The sequence below is a fragment of the Muscardinus avellanarius genome, assembly GCF_963383645.1.
Source record: "Muscardinus avellanarius genome assembly, chromosome: 7".
Taxonomy (NCBI): Eukaryota; Metazoa; Chordata; class Mammalia; order Rodentia; family Gliridae; genus Muscardinus; species Muscardinus avellanarius.
The window spans coordinates 58,261,280-58,278,373 of NC_137793.1; the positions used below are offsets into that span (position 1 = coordinate 58,261,280).

At 48.6% G+C, this 17,094-nt stretch overlaps 1 protein-coding gene across 1 annotated transcript in view; it reads right to left on the reverse strand.

Annotated features, from left to right (window-relative positions):
- Positions 1–17,094, reverse strand: part of KIF26B (kinesin family member 26B) — a gene marked incomplete at both ends in the record, with an annotated part of 436,144 nt that overhangs the window by 218,855 nt on the left and 200,195 nt on the right. Inside the window, one exon of the mRNA XM_080698422.1 lies at positions 6,398–6,564. Coding sequence (XP_080554548.1) covers positions 6,398–6,564 — 167 coding nt within the window. The remainder of the gene's footprint in view (positions 1–6,397; positions 6,565–17,094) is intronic.

A 17,094-nucleotide genomic window follows, 5' to 3' on the forward strand; every position in this document is an offset into this window, starting at 1 on the left:
AGACAAAGCACTTGTTCAATCAGAAAATGTCGCCTTTGCTCGGTGCCCGCAGCACAGTGGGAGACGGAAGGGGGCTGCTCACACTGGCCGTTTTCTTTGACACAGCTCACCAGCGCCAAATGGCATGTGCCGAGCCATCAGTACCGCTCCTCTGATGGTCCCCAACGCCACCAACGAACAGTGCTGAGGCTGCTGGGGCTGTGTATCATATGTTAGGGGTGTCTCTTAGAAATGGTATAGAGATTTTTTTTTTAAACTCACTGGGTAAAGGTATAGACGAGTCACAGCCACTTGGCTGCCCCTCTAAAGCAACCAAGGATGAACGTTTCCATAGCCCACGCCGAGGCTGCTTCCCCGGCCTCGGAAATCCAATGACACGAAAAATACACTTGCTCCTTTTCAGTGTTCTCCTTCCACACTGCCACCGAGGGGAGCTCAAGAAAAACTGTGTAACTAGGAGTCCCACAAATGCATGTCAGCGGTCCACATGAGCAAGTCCTTGCTTCTCCAAGAGGCTGGTGTCATCCTTCCTAAGGAAAGGAAAGCTAATGGGGGGCACAGTGGCGCACATCTGGAATCTCAGTACTTGGGAGGCCAAGGCAGGAGAATCATGCATTTGAGGCCAACCTCAGCAATTTAGCAAGACTCTGTTTCAAAATGAAAAAATAAAATAGGGCTGTCGGTGTGGCTTGGAGGTTAAATGTCCCTGGGTTCCATCCCTAGTAAAAAAAAAAAAAAAAAAAAAAGAACAGGGAGGACCAGACAAGACCAGCCAGGATAAATAAACAAGAGCCCAGAGGGTAGGGGTGGGCTTCCCATGCCTTCCAGATTCTGCTCCAACACCACGTAGCTCCCAACATGGCAGGAGCAGCACAAACAGCGCAGTGAGGAGAGGAAGCCCCCTCTGGACAGGGAGAGCCGCAGACGGCGGCCAGCCGTCCCACCTAATCGGCCAGCCTGGCCAGTGCCCCACGGGGAGCCCGGGAGCCAGGCACACAGAGCTGCAGTGGAGGAGGGGAAGGACTTCATAATGAGATCCAGTGGAAGAAAATAAGCCAGAGAAGTTCCACAGTACGAGCGCATACAAGCTTTTAAGCATGCTTGTTTCCACATTTTGAACACTTATTGGTGCGTCGCAGTCACACCTCACAGTGAGGTTCAAGATGAGATACGCACACAGGCACACAGCTCGGTGTGCTCCCTTCCCACCCTCCGGCCCGGGGCTGCAGGCCACCCTGCTCCTCAGCATTATCTGACGGGTCCTTCCTGGGGCCTCCTTCCCTCCCCCAGCCCCTCCTGCTCTCTCATTTATCTCAAGTCCCTTTTTTTCCTCTTTTCTTTCTAGCTCCATATTCTGAATGCTTTCATTTTTCTTTTTTTCTTTTTTAGTCAAGGCACCATTCTATCCTAACGAACACAATGCTGAAAATTAACTATCCCAGGCACAGAACCGGAGGCAGAGCTGAAGGGAGGATGGCAGGTCTGAGGCCAGCCCCAGCAACTCAGTGAGGCCTTATGAGTTCTCCATCACCAACTGGCAAGTAAGGGGACCTCGTGTGCCTCCCTGTTTTCCTCCTGCTGTTCACCTGTGTCCAGTTGTGGTGCTCAGGTGGTTTTTCTCTGGAGATGGTTGTTGATGTATCATTTTTTTGTTTTTGTTTTTGTGGTACTGGAGATGGAACCCTTCTACTTCCAGGCTACACTCCCAGACCTATTTTATATTTTATTTGGAAACAGGGTCTCTTAAGCCAGCAAAGCTGGCTTCAAACCTGTGTGATCCTCCTGTCTCCACCTCCCAGGGTGGGGATTACAAGCGTGCGCCACCACGCCTGAAGGACACAGACATCCCTAAAGGGAAGTTCTCACTAGAGAGCAAAGGAGCTGACGGTGAGTGGCTCTGCAGTCCTGCTCACCCTTCTCTGACTTAATAAACTCTCAAGTCATAACCAAGTACCATTGTTAAGCATCCAGGAACTAAAGAAAGCCTTTGCTACATGAGCTTACATTAAGAAGCATTTGCTGTAACCAGCGCTGTTTAAGTTGGCTGTTGGCAAGAACGGGCAAATAAGAACTGGGCATGGAAGCACACACCTGAAATCTCAGTACTTGGAAGACTGAATGAGACAGGAGGGTCGCAGGTTTGCGGCCAGCCTCGGCAACTTAGCAAGACTCTCCTTCAAAATAAAAAATAAGAACATCGGGCTGGGGTGTAGCTCAGAGGTAGAATACCCTGGGTTCAATCTCCAGTAGCACAAATAAAATAATGGTAACACTAGTAATGGCTGTATTTCCAGTGGCATGCACACACGGCACAAGGTGCAGACCCCCTGAGGGCGTTGACAGAAAGGGCAACGCAGCCCTGGTAGCAGCGCCCAGGGGCCAGCAGGCAGCCCTCTTGGCTCGGCTCAGCCCTGCTGATTGCGGTTTTCATGCCAAGGCAGCCTCTGGTCTCAAGGGTCACTGGTGAATTCAGTCACAGCCGGTGGGACAGGCTTAAGAGACAGGGAAAGGTATTAGGCAGCACAGGAGCCAGTCACAACAAAGACAGGAGGGTGGCACAAGAGGTCGCGATGGCAGAATGTAAGGGCACCCCCGGGTGAAGGGAAGCGGAGGAGCCTCGGGCGGTCGGGAAAAGGACAGACGGGCAGGCCAGGCGAGGCAGTGAGGGGCCCACCGGGGCGTTGGAGGGCAGCACTATATTGAGGCAAATTCCAAACCCAGGGCAGACCAGTTCTCAACAGCAGCAAGTTCTGCAAAGGTGGGAATCCCCAAGGAGGCTCTTGGTCCCTGAGAGTTTTCACTGGGTTTCCCGCACACCTCGTGTTGTGTCACCAGGCAAAGCACGTGTCTCATCCTGCACTCACCGCGGCATGCTGGGCACCTGACACGCAGCCCTGGGAGGAAGGCCCAGTCATGCCATCCTTCATAGCAGCTGCCCAGCAGGAGCCGGGCTGCAAGGCCCTCAGGGTACCATGGCAGGGGGCAGAGGGGACGGAGGAGGGAACTGTGGAGTCCCCAAGGCCACACACCAGGGGCCACCTCTGAGCATGAACCAGATCCCCACTGTCTGGTGGTAGGAGGTTGGGTGGGCCTTCGGGAGGTGAGAAGCTCTGCCTTCAGGAATGAATTCATGGCCTTATACAACAGGCTGCAGAGAGAGTTGCTCTTTCTTGGCCTTGCCTTCTCACCATGTGGGGACCCAGCAAGGGGGCACCATCTTGGAGGCAGAGAGCAGTCTTCACTGGACACCAATGCTGGCACCTTGATCTTAGAACTCCCAGCCTTTGGAACTGTAAGAAATATGTTTCTGATCTTTGTAAATTACTGTAAGAAATAAGTTTCTGATCTTTATAAATTATCCAGGCTCTTGCATTTTGTTATAGCAGCACAAATGGACTAAGACAAAAAACCTAAAATTACTCTGTGAATTTGCTGCAGAAGTTCCTAAATGCTTTTTTTTTTTTTTTTTTTTTTTGCGGTACCGGGATTGAACGCAGGGGCATCCTACCTCTACACGTGCACCAGTACTGGCCACAGCTCACACTGGGAGCAGCACTGTCCACAGGCAGAGCGCTCATTCACAATGGCAGTCCTATAAACATGGGATCCAAGATGTGATGGGGTCTACCCAGATCTCCACCCACATTTCTGAAAGTGAGCATTCAGAGAGGAAGGCAAAAGTCATAAAGAACAGCATGCTCTGTTGCTGTGTTCTGCATGTCTTCTCAAACAAAATATAGGGCCAATCATTTTGAAAGTGTTTGATAAGTGGCAATCATCTCATGAGGATAGAAATAGAAAGAAAAAAAAACCAGTATTAACAGTGTCTCACTGTACCTGCTGACCATAAAGAACAGAAATATGGCTCTTACATGAGAGGAAATAAGAGGATTCCTCATTCCGCAGCCTCCTAGCTGTGTGCTGTGGGGTCAGCAACTGCTATAATGTGGATATGAAATGCCCTCAAAAGGTCCACGTGTTAAGAGATTGACTCCCAGAGTGTTGCTATTTGGAGATGCTGGAAACTTTAAGAGGTAGAGTCTGGTGGGAGGTCTTTAGGTAATTGGAGGAATGCCCTCAAAAGGGGTAGTGGGAGCCAGGTGTGGTGGCTCATGCCTGTGATCCTTGTACTTGAGAGGCTGAGACATAAGGACTGCAGATTCCAGGCCAGCCTCAGCAACCTGGAGACCTCAGCAATTTTGTGAGACCCTGTTTCAAAATAAAAAGTAAAATAGGGCTAGGATATGTAGAATGCCCTTAGTTTTAATCCCCCCAAAAAACAAACAAATCACCCAGGCCGAGAGACCCAACCCCTGACATGACTGGCTTTGCTCCACCGTGGGCGGCTGCCACAGGCCAGAGCACGTAGGCCAGCTGACCACGGACTGGGATGCCCAAAGCTGCGAACTAAAATAAACCTTTTCTCTTTACTAAGTTGATCATTTTGGCTTCTTGTTACAGAAACAGAATGTTGACATGCTCCAAATAGGGAACGTGATGGGATCTAACTCATGGCCTTACTTGAGTATAAGAGCCTAGTTAACGGTGAGGATCAACAGACCACTCAGTACACACTCCCACATGCCTGGCGTCCCCCTCATGCTCCCAGGACCTATCCGGGTCCCAGCGTCTTCTGCCCCTGCCTCACTCGCCCCGCCATCTGTGCCTCTCCAGTGGCACAGGCGTGACCTCCACTTGGGGTCCAGACAACACAGAGATCAAGTGCAGACCTCAGATCATGGGCAGCCGCAGAGACGCATGTCCCGTGACTTCCCCCACACACAAGTCAGCTCATGTTCAGAGAACAGTACGTGTGGCGTGAAGTGCAGCAGGCCCCTGAGCCCTCCTGGCGTCTTCAGCAGGGACCGGAGTCTACTGCCTCCCTCCTATTAGCTCTTTTCCCACCTGAGCCCCTCCTCGCTCTGTATCTTGGATGACGTCATTCACAAAGATAAGAAGAGCCACACAGTACTTCTCACCAGTGCAAGCCAAGTCCACTGAATGAACATCCATGAGGGTTTCCTTACCAATCCCACCAACTAGGCCAGGAACAGGGTAGGTGCAGAGGGAAGCACACATGTGCTGTGTGCACATACATTTCCAACACTAAGCCGTGCAGCGCACCAATAAAAGCATTAAAAAAACAAAAACAAGGGTGTATTCATTTCGAGTCACCCCTCTGTGCCAGTCTGGTATGGAGCTATACTTCTATCTTTCTAATAAACTTCTTTAAATCTTAAAAAAAAAAAAACAAGTACTTCATAATGTGCAACTGTGTGGAGCTGGAGCTCCCCTTACCTGACAGGGAGGACACTGAGTGTGGAGGGGCCTGAGCCGAGGGAGCCCCTGAGCTCACTGCTGGAGCTGCGTGTTCCACACCCGGTGTCAGAGCCCCCAAACCTTCAACAGAGACATTTTTCTAGGGTTAAGCTCCAAGTATCACATAAAGAGGCACACGGAAGAGAGCAGACGAGTCTGGTTTCTGCTTCTGGCTTTGCCATAAATCAGCTCATGCATGACCTTCCTGTGCTCAGGTTCCTCGTTCATTGAGTGAGGAGATCCAATTAGGCAACTCCCAGGTCCTTTCCTGCTCGGCTGCCCTTTTATCCCAAACCTGTCCGCACCATGCTGCTAAACTTAGGAAGCAAACATTGTTAAAATAACTTTCTTTCAGGAAACAGACTAAATAATGTTATGTTCACATATGAGGTATCACTACCAACCTCACCAGCACATAGAGGGTGGAAGGGGATCAGTGGGGTGGGGTGTACAGGGAAACACACCAAGAGATGTTGCCGACACACGAATCTCGCTACAATGCATAACTGCATCACACCAATAAAATTATAAATTAAAAACTATTTTTGTTCCTTGGGTTTTTAAGTTTCCCTTATTTGCTGAGTAGTATTTGGTAACTATCCAGCCCAACTCTGAGGAAGAAAAGCAAATCATCCGCTCCTTACTAGTCAACACTGGAGCAGCGGTCTTCTGTAACGAGCAGAGAAGTCGGGAAACACCAGCCACAGAGGCAGCACCTACAGCATCCTCAGCCCCACAAGGGCCGCCTTTGGAGCCGCACACAGTCCCAAAGTGGTTCTCAAGCCAGGGGCCATGGGACGACATCTTGGGACATTGGGGGTAGTCACCGCGGGGAGGGACTACTCCTGGCAGCTACTGGGATGTCCAGAATGCTGTGAAACACTATGCAGGGCACAGGACCACCCCCACCTCAAAGAGCTGCGCCAGACCTGAGGAAACAGCGCCACCGGTACCAAACCCGTCCAAGAGTGAAGTCACAGAACAGCCCCAACTCTAATTCTTTTAGTGGCGCTGGTCCATGTGGGAGGCCAGCTGGCTGCACACATCTAACAGAATGGAAAGGCTGAGCGTCTCTTACCGTGCAAAGAAGGATGCAGCCACGGAGGTGCCCGTGGAAGTCTCGGCGGCTGCGCTGGAGCCCTGCGAGGCCGGGACACTGCAGGCCGTGGGCTTGTCAGCGTTGTAGCGGTTCAGAGCTGCTTCTGCTGGTCCCTCCCGGCCAGTCTCTGTCATCAGCTGGGAGATCTGACAAGGAAGAGGAACACTGAACTCAGTACCTGCAGCTGCTGGCATTTCCTGACCACTGCTACAGTCCCAGAGTACTGGGGAAGGAGAGGGGGCCGGAGAGAGCAGGCTCACAGCCTGCATGCAGGCTCAGCCACGCGTGCGCTCTTGGGGCTTCTGGAGGCAATTTTCTGGCATTTTTACTAGGACATCTCCTTATTTTCATTTAGAATAATGGAATAAAATGACCCCTGGCACTGTTGGCTTCATTATGTCTGCGTCCGCTCCATTCGGAAGGTGCAAGCCATCATCCACGTGCTCTCTGCGGCCCCAGACCAGGACAGTGGCACCAACCAGGACGGGTTCCATGCTGCCAGGCCTCTAGAGGGGAAGGGCAAAGGCACAGTGGTTCAGGAAGAAGCAGGCACCAATTAGGAACTTAGGAAGCCAAGCAAAATACTGTTTGGTGAGCCAGGCGTGGTGGTGCATGCCTGTAATCCCAGTACTTAGGAGGCTGAGATAGAAGGATTGCAGGTTTGAGGATCACAGCACACGATTGCTTAGTGAGACTGTGTTTCAAAATAAAATAAAATAATAAAATAGAAGCCTAGTGTGGTGGTGCACGCTTGTAATCCCAGCACTTGAGAGGCTGAGACAGGAGGATCAAGCAAGTTTGAAACCAGCAGGAAAAAAAAAAAAACACCCACTTGGTAGTGGTGGTGGTGGTCTGGTACACAGGTGAGTCCGAGAAACAAAATTAAACAGAACAAGAAACAGAAACAAGAGCAACTATGCTAAACATGGTTGGGTTTTATTTTTTACCTTTATTTATTTGGTACTGGAGATTTAACCCAGGGGCATTCTGTGTCTGAACTACATACCTAGCACTTTTTATTTTTCGTTTTGAAACAGGGTCTTGCTAGGTTGCCGAGAGTCTCACTACATAGCAGAGGCTGTCCTTGAACCTGTGATCGTCCTGTTTCAGACTCCCAAGTGTAAGATCACACACCTGGCTTTGGAGGGTTTTGGATCATTTCAATCAACTTCATTTTCCTTCTGGGTCATTTAAATAAATGCCTTCCATCTTATTTGTAACGAGTGCCTTTGTAACAGACATCTTACTGAACAATCCCTTCTGTCTAAATTCCCATAAAATGCTAGAAAGAACCATACTTTTAAGCAAAATGAGAATCTGGTATAGAAATATATTGCTGGAAAGTGCTAATTCCATGACAAATGTGATAATTATGGAGGCAAAACCGAAATGTGCAATTTGGAAAACCTATTCTTTAGAATGCCAGTCTACTTGCAAAGGGGGAAAATGTTAGTGTAAGAGAAAAGCAAACTTTTGTTGCAAAAAAGAATAGTCTTTCGCCCACACTGACCCTTCAATGCTAAGTGGAAAATGTTTCTAATCACTTAGAAAAGACCATAAGCAAAGCCCACCCAGGGACAGCTTCCACTTAGTAACCGAACGGGCCGCAGGGCAGAAGAGGAATCCCGTTTGTTACCCTGGGAATGTAAAAACATTGCAGTGGCCTTAGTAGCAGAGCGGCCTTTTACTCTGAGTCCCACTGATTCGGAACCACACTCGGCTGCAATCCCCACTCTTACTTGGAAGGCCTCAGCATTATTCAGCTTGAAGCTCAGCCAAGCCACACTTTCTCTTCTCATTCATTCAGCAAGTTGGAAGGAAACTTGATCCAAGTAGGAGAAGCTGGAGGGGCGCCAGCAGTGCGGGCGTGGAAGACCTTCCCAGCCTGCAGCAAGGGCCCTGGACTCCACAGAGGGTGACCCCAGCTCCTCTCCCGCACCTTCTCTGGACTGGGGAAGGCTCCCCTCCGCCGCTGCCGCCCCCCCCCAGAGGAAAGAAGCAGGCCAGAGGGGACAGCCAAGGACATGGCCACACATGCTATGTCCCCACTGAGGTCCGAAGCACCAGGCGGCACACGACTCCATCCTGAACCACCCAGAACAGAACCCCAAATCCATGCCCACAGAGGCTGGGGCCGTAGCTCAGTGCAGAACACTCGCCCGGCGTGCACAAAGTCCTAGGCTCAGTTCAACCTAAGGCACACATCTGACTTTCTTTTTTCTTTTCTTTTCATTTTTGGTAGTAGGAATTGAAACTCAGGGGCAGTTGACCTCTGAGCTACACTCCCAGCCCTTTTTATTTCTCACTAAGTTGCCGAGGGTGTCGCTAAGTTGCTGAGGCTGGCCTCAAACCTGAAATCCTCCAGTCTCAGCCTTCCAAGTACTAGGATTTCAGGCATGCACCACCACACCTGGCTCGGCACACACCTGACCTGGACACATGATGACATTTGAAGGCAGTCACTGAGCCAGCAGACATGCATGCTGTGCAGGCTGTGGTGCCTGAGACCAGGGGGGAGATGGGGTGCCTGCCCCTCAAATCTGTTGTTGGGTTGTTGCATTTCATTACTCCATTTCCAACCCAAAGTTTGGGGGAAAGGAAACGGAATTCTGTAGCCTCAATGTATACAGATTGTCCTTTAAGGTACCTGCACATCCAAAGGGAAGCCAACAGCACATGTGTGGTAGGTGGCAAGATGCCTCACAGGCTCAGGCTTCTGGGTGGTTCCAGGTTCCCTACGTTCCCCGGGATGAAAAGGAACATCTTAGGAGCTCATGGGTTTCAAAAACGCCACTCAGCAAATGAATTTCAATGCACACATTTCCTTAAAAGAGAGCTGTTGGCTCCCATGCCAAGCAAGACTGGATCTCTTAAAGAATTGAGGCTCCTTGGGCATGGGACCCCGAATCCTCAAGCCTTTAAGCAGAATTACTCAATAATCTATGTCACTCCAAGATCATCATCTTCCACATTCTTTTCTTTAGATAAGATACCTGAGGAACAGAGGAGTGATTTGCCAAGAAAATTTGTATCTGAAAACAGGACTGGGACTCATGCCATTGCTCGAAACTTCCCTCTTTCTCTGTCCCCCAACTCTTTCTAATTAAAAGCAAGTAGCACATGCCCATAATCCCAGAACTTAAGAGGCTGAGACAGGAGGATCACAGGTACAAAGCCAGACCCAGCAATGTAGCAAGGTTCTCAGCAAGTCAAGGAGCCCCAGCTTCAAAAAAAAAAAAAAAATAGAGTTGGAGGTGTAGTTCAGAGGTAGAGTGCCCCTGAGTTCAATCTCCAGCACCAAACAAAAAACAATTCTTTCTTTCTCCTAATAAAATGTTCTAACATATCAGAAAAAGTCAAATAATAATAAAACAAACACATGTATCCACTACCATCATTAACTGACATTAGCATTTTACTTAGAAGACATTTCTAAAAGAAGACACATATGTAAAATTGACATTGAAACTGAAGTGTGTCTCTGCAGGAAGCACCCGCCACACACTACATGCTGCCAGCAGCTTCCTGGGTGTGCAAGCACCCGCGAGGTCAACAGGTGTACACTGAGGCTCAATAATTCACTCCCTCTCCCTCCAGCTGGATGAGAAATGCAGTCATGAAGAGAAGCAACCAAGCAGCAGACTGGATAAGAGAACCCAGAGGACCCACGGTGTCGCAGGCTGCTCCCTGCCGCTCACGTGTCCCAGGTGTCAAAGCCAGATGTGTGGCTTAGAGGGCAGCTTCTAACATAAAAGGCCCATGGCCCATCGTGCCCACTCCGGATGCAGGCAGCCAACGCTCTCCTCTGTGCTCAGCCTGAAGCCTGACGCCCGAAGCCCACTCCAAGGGGCAGGCCAGCTCCCTTGGAGAGTCTGCTGAGGATGCTCGGGGCACTTTCTTCTGTTTGTTTCACAAGCCACACATGTGCCTCCCCCACTGACGCTCGACCCTTAAAGTCCATGTTCTTCTTTGCACCTGCACCCGGTGTCCTCAGTGAGACGTACAGTGTTTTGGCTCCAGCAGGTGCTAGCTTACCCCTCCCACACACACACACACTCCAGGGCTCTCGGCCCCTCCTCCTGCCACAGGGCCCTTTGTACATGCTGTTGCTCTCTGGAATGTTTCTACTTGTCCTTCAGTCGAAATATGATTTTTACTATGCATCTAATAACAGGGCATTTTTTCCTATTTCACAACATCATAGGTCTAGGGCTGGTTTGCCTTCTTCTCTATCCCAAGGTTACTCCAAAGCCTGGCACACAGAGATACTCAAAACAAAAGTGCATAGCACAACTCAGAGATAGTACTGTTTTCTACTGCTCATACTTATTTAATTAAATCTTCTTTTTCTAAGTCTTTTTTTTTTTTTTCAGTACTGGGGATGGAACCCAGGAGCTTTCTACCCCCAAGCAACACACCCAGCCCTATTTTTTTAATTCTTTTTTTTGAAACAAGGTCTCACTGAGTTACAAAGGACCTCACTAAGTAGCTGAGGCTGGCTTTGAACTTGTGCAATCCTCCTGTCTCAGCCTCCCAAATGCTGGGATTACAAGCATGCGCCACCACACCAAGCTCCTAAGTCTTTTAAATAAGAAGACATTTTTTAACTGGAATTGAGCCCAGGGGCATTCTACCTTTGTGCTATTCCCCAAGCCATATTTTATTTTATTTTATTTATTTATTTTTGAAACAGGATCTTACTAGGTTGCTGAGAGTCTTGCTACATTGCTGAAACTGCAACCTCTGGTTTCAGCCTCCCAAGTACTGGGATTAAAGAAATACACCACCATGCCCAGCTGAGAAAACATTTCTTTTAAAAATGTCATTGGTAGACTGGCCTGGTGGTACACGCTTATAGTGCCAGCATTTGGGAGGCTGAGACAGGAGGATTGCAGTTTGTGGACAGCCTCAGCTACTTAGTGAGGCCCTTTGCAACTCAGTAAGACCCTGTTTCAAAATAAAGAATAAAAAATAGGGCTGGGAATGTAGCTCAGAGGTACGGTGCCCCTGGGTTCCATCCCCGGTACCGCAAAATAAATAAATAAAAGCCGGGCATGGTGGCGCACGCTTGTAATCCCCGCGCTTGGGAGGCAGAGACAGGAGGATCGCGCAGGTTCAAAGCCAGCCGCGTGCGCTGGCTTAAGAGACCCTGTTTCCAAATAAAAATGTAAAAATAGGTCTGGGAGTATAGCCCGGAGGTAGAAGGGCTTCCAGAAACCCCAGTACCACCAAAAAATAAATAAATAAATAAATAAATAAATAAATAAATAACCATGGGTCATTGTTTTGCTGAGAGTTATAGGCTCAGTAGTAGAATTCTTGCCTAGCATGCATAACTTCTATCTCCAACAGTGCAGAAAATGTTTTTTTCATTTTTTCTGTTTTGTTAAGCTACTGAGATACAACACTCCTCCCCAACCCTACCACCGCCGAGGTGTACCACACTGGCTGTGCTCTATGATAGTCTGGGGATCAGATGCTGCCCATTGACTTACTGACTTGACTGACTGACTGCTGTGCAGGGGATGGAATCAGGGCCTCACACATGCTCAGCAAATGCCCAGGCTCTTCCTCTCGGCCACTAGCTCAGGTGTTCATTTACACATTCGTGTGAACAAATGTGGCTGGGTGCTCACCACCTGCCAACACTGGTAAGCAAATGCTCCTTGATGTCAGAGGTAGCTTCAGAATTTACTTCTTTTTTCTTGTAAGCTGTGAAAAACTCCCTGGTGGTTCGTGTCTTGCACAAAGACAGTCCACAGGGTAGCTAGCCAAGAACAGCTATATCTTTATAATTCTGAAAAACCGGGGAGCCAGCCTTGCTCTCAGTAGAAGCAACAATATCTGTTTTTTTTCTGCCTCCCAGCTACAACTTCAGTTTTTTTTTTTTTTTTTTTTTTTTTTTTAAATTTTGAAAACAGGGCCTCCTTAATTTGCTGAAGGTCTCGCTAGGTTACTGAGGTTGGCCTCAAATCTGCAATCTTCCTATTTCAGCCTCCCAAATACAGGGATGTGGCATGTGCCACCATGCCTGGTTTAGCTGCTTTAATTGAACAATGAAAGTCCTATCAGTTCCAGACAGTGATGAAAGAGAGGAGCCTCCTTACCAGATAAGCTACCATCCCACACCTTTGCTGGCACCTAGGCTTCCCAGTTTCCAGAAGGCTTCTGGGTTTTCATGGATAACTCCTTAGGGTGTGGTGATGGTTGTTAACAAGAATTCCCTCTTCCTCAACCCTGCAAACTACCCCTAGGAAAGTATCCCAGCTGTAAAGTGAATCGTCTCACAAATCTTAGTAACAAAATAATTGCCTACTGGATGAGTTTGGGTTAGGAAAGAACTGTTCCAAACCAAATTCCTTCTGCGGCTCCCTGAAACTGTGACAGCTCGTCCCTGGGTTGTACATATGTTAAGTGGAGAAGGCTGTGACAATTAAATCCCCATGCTGTTGTATCCATCTGCCGCCTGCAGCAGGTCCCCTCTTCCCCTTCCCCCAAGGCTCGCAGATAAGAGTGTGTGTGACACTGTGCAGTCAGGCCAGCCAGTCTTCCCATTTCTCAGGTGAGAAAAGAGCTCAGGAGACAGATGACTCGGCCAGGCCACTGGGTCAAGTGGAAACCCAGGCTCTTGGTCATTCAGTCTGTTCTGCTTTGTTTTCTGTTCTTAAACCATCTAACCTCAGTTACCTGAACAATTTTGAAGGCCAGGCAGATGTTGGGATTGGAGAAGGGACACTTGGCTTAGTCTCTGACTTCAGGAGTCAGAAAAAAGGTTACACAGAGAAACCTGGACTCAACCAAGACAAACCTTCCCTCCTGTCTGCAAAATAAAGGTGTGTGTGTGTGTGTGTGTGCGCGCACGCGCGCATGTATTGTAGATACAACCTGTGAATTGGTAATGAAGAGGCTTCTAAAATGTAGTTTTAACCAAATCTTTAGGTCAAAGAGGGCTTCAAGAAGCTGGGCATGGTGGCACATGCCTGTAATCCCAGTACTTGAGAGGATGAGGCAGGAAGATCACTGGTTTGAGGACAACCTCACCAAGTAGTAAGACCCTCAGCAACTAACTTAGACTATTTTTTTCTAAATAAAAACTAAAAAGGCTTGGGGTATAGCTCAAAGGTAGAACACTCCTGGATTCAATTCTCAGTGCCAAAAAGGAGAAAGAAAGAAAGAAAGAAAGAAAGAAAGAAAGAAAGAAAGAAAGAAAGAAAGAAAGAAAGAAAGAAAGAATCCCAACACAGTGGACATCTCTTGAGAACGTCCACATCAGCGCACAATTCTCGATCAAGAGCCTTATTTTGAGAGATGGTTCACCTCTGCACTCAAGACAGCTCTGAATTTAGTTCTTCTCTCATGATACTATGAAAACACATGATTCTTCCAGAGAAAACTCAGGTTTTAAACCCTCAAAATATCTACCCAGCCTGTACGAAACACAAAAAGCGGGTGGCCACGACTCAGTTCTGGCTCACATGTATGTGTCTAAAAGTCAAAGGGCTGTCGCCAACGTGAGTTGGAGGGACTAGGTTTTCACTTGGGGCTGTGTTCCCTCCGGTTCTGTTTAAGAACTGTTTTTAGCTCCCTGTTGAGTGACAGTGACCTCTTCACACCTGGCTTAACCGTTACCTTCAAGACTACATCACACCCCATGGTGGGGCGGGGGAGAAGGGGGGATCCAGGGAGGCAGGAGAAGGAGCTGGGCTGGGGGAGAGGTGCCCTGTGTATACACGTGTACATGTGGGGTCCTCGGTGTCGGTGATGAGATCTGCTGGCCACACACCACGTGGAAACAGTGCTTCTCTCTTGATTCTAACATTGCTCTGCCATGCTTGTGCTCATACCTCAGTATGAGGAGCTCACTACTGTCCCCAAAGAAATAGTGAATCTGAAGGGAGTGATCTGCACATACCTGTAATCCCAATACTTGGGAGGCTGAAAAAGGAGGATTGCAGGTTCAAGGCCAGCCTCAGCTACTTAGTGAGGCCCTCCACAACTTAATGAGACCCTGTTTCAAAATAAAGGAAAAAATAGGGAGTGTAGTTTGGAAGTAGAATGCCCTTGAGTCCAATCCCCAGTAATGCAAAAAAAAAAAAAAATTTCAAGTGAGACACTGTTTAAAATAAAAAATAAAAAGAGCTGTAGGTATGGCTCAGTGGTAGAATGCCCCTGGGTTCAAACTCAGTAACACACACACACACACACACACACACACACACACAGCGAGCGAGCACAGGAGGGAGGGAAGGAAGAAAGAGTGAAAATCTTTTTTTTTTTTTTTGGTGGTACTGGGATTCCTGGAAGCCCTTCTACCTCCAGGCTACACTCCCAGACCTATTTTTACTTTTTTTTTTTTTAATTTGGAAACAGGGTCTCCTAAGCCAGCGCGCGCGGCTGGCTTTGAACCTGCACGATCCTCCTGTCTCTGCCTCCCAAGCGTGGGGATTACAAGCGTGCGCCACCACGCCCGGCTGAAAATCTTAATTGGTTATTATCTTGACCACAGATCTAAACAAAAGCCATTTGGCTCTTACTAAGGTTGGTTCCATGCTGCAATTGCGAAGTGACCTTTAACTTCCTGCTAACAGAAAGACTCAGAGCTAGCAGCCTCTGTTGGCCTGGGGGTTCATCTTAAATGGCATTGGTGACCCAGAAATCCACCTCTCTTTGACTCTGCCCAGACAGCAAGGAACTCCTAACTGTGTCCGTTTCCTGTGCAGAGACATCTACGAATGGAAATCGTTTCCACTTGGTCTTTAATGAACTACATCTTATGGCATGATACTTGGAAATCTCAGAAAACAGCATCTAATAACATTTTCTCTTACACAATTAATGCCTTGATGTCTTGGGACATCTCTTTTATTGTTACTACTCACACTGCTCTTAATGCTTTTATGGTTCTGTAAACAGTAGATGTGCAGTAAATATGTTTGATCAACCTTAGCACCAATCAGCTCACAACTGTCTCAATGAAGATGGCTCACAGCTGGTTTCCAGCCCTGGAGTTGTCTTAGGATGCTTTTATGCTGCTGGTTCTTATGCTTTTAGGAAATCTGGACGCCTGAATACCCTTTCAAAAATCTATATAAACTGGGCATAGTGGTGCATGTCTGTAATCGCAGTATTTGGGAGGTTGAGACAAGAAGTTTGCAGGTCCAAGGCCAGCCTCAGCAACTTAGCTATACCCTGTTTCAAAATAAAAAATAAAATGAGCTGGGAATATAGCTCAGAGCAATCCCCAGCAACATACACATATACACACACACCTAAATAAAAGGTGAATTTGCAAAGGAACTGGATCTGCAGAGGCCAAGCTGACTCAGCGCATCCTCAAGTCACAGGCAGCATCTAGCTGGTGGTGCGGAGGTGGCTCGGCAGGTGGACAGGTGACAAGCCCTCAGTGCAGCAACCCCGCCGCAACACAGGCACACTAACCTTGCTCAGCTTTTGCCAGTATCAGAGAGAGCAGAAGCAAACCTCACATCTGGCTGGATGTGAATCGGGCCACGGTGAATGCCACTGCCTCTGGCAGGAGGCCAGCGACCTCACTGAGGAGCCCCTAAACCCGCAGCCTCTTCCTTCCACACCCAGAAGCTGCGGAGGGCTCCAGCTGACTGCCCGGAGCCTGGCCCTGGCCACAGAGCTTCTCACTGGGGACTAACTGCTTCCTTTAGGAGTTAGGCACCCCGGCAGGCCGAGAAACAAAAGAAATGGCTCATCTCCCTTTCCTTCCTTCCCTGGAGTCTGCCTCAAGCAGCACTCCTTTGGACCGCTGCTCTAGGGCCTCAGTACTTGGTGCTTTCTGGCCCTTTCTGTCCTGAGGTATGGCACCAACCTGTTGATCCTACATGGACATTAATCTTACCCCCCATGTCTTCTCTGCACAGAAGCCAGGGGACCCAGAGCCCCAGGAATGCACTTCAAAGGCAGGTCAGCCAGACCCAGGTTTGCCCCAGGGCCAGAGCCGACATCAGGGAGCCAAGGTTTTGTTTAGAAGCCTGAGCAGACATTATAGTGGGTTAACCAACACTGTTCTTTGGGCTTGAATAAAATGTACCTTAAACTAGGCGATAAGATGGGTTTTTCTTTATTTCACTGAAAAAGTTTTAAGCAACACACAATAGCAGTGGCAGAGAAGAAACACCCACCGTGGGACTCTGCTCCAGTGTCTGGAGGTGCCACGGGGGGTGGGGTGGGGGACCAGGAAACGCCCACTGGGTGCAGGGCTTCCAAGTGGGGTGGTGATGAGCTAGGAAATGGCCACAGGACAGAGAGACTTACTTGACACTATCACATTCTTTTTTTTTTTTTTTTTGGTGGTACTGGGTGTGGAACCCAGGGGCTTTCTACCTCCAGGCTATACTCCCAGACCTATTTTATATTTTATTTAGAAACAGTGTCTCACTAAGTTGCTGAGAGCCTCACTAAGTAGCTGAGGCTGGCTTCGAAACTGTGCGATCCTCCTGTTTCAGCCTCCCAAGCACATGGATTACAAGCGTGCGCCACCACGCCTGGCTTATCACATTCTTAAAAATGCCCAGGACGGCTGGGCATGATGGTGCACACTTATAATCCCAGCATTCGGGAGGCTGAGACCGGAGGATCGCGGTTCGAGGACAGCCTCAGCTACTTAGTGAGGCCCTGTTTCAAAATAAAGAATAAAAAATAGGGAA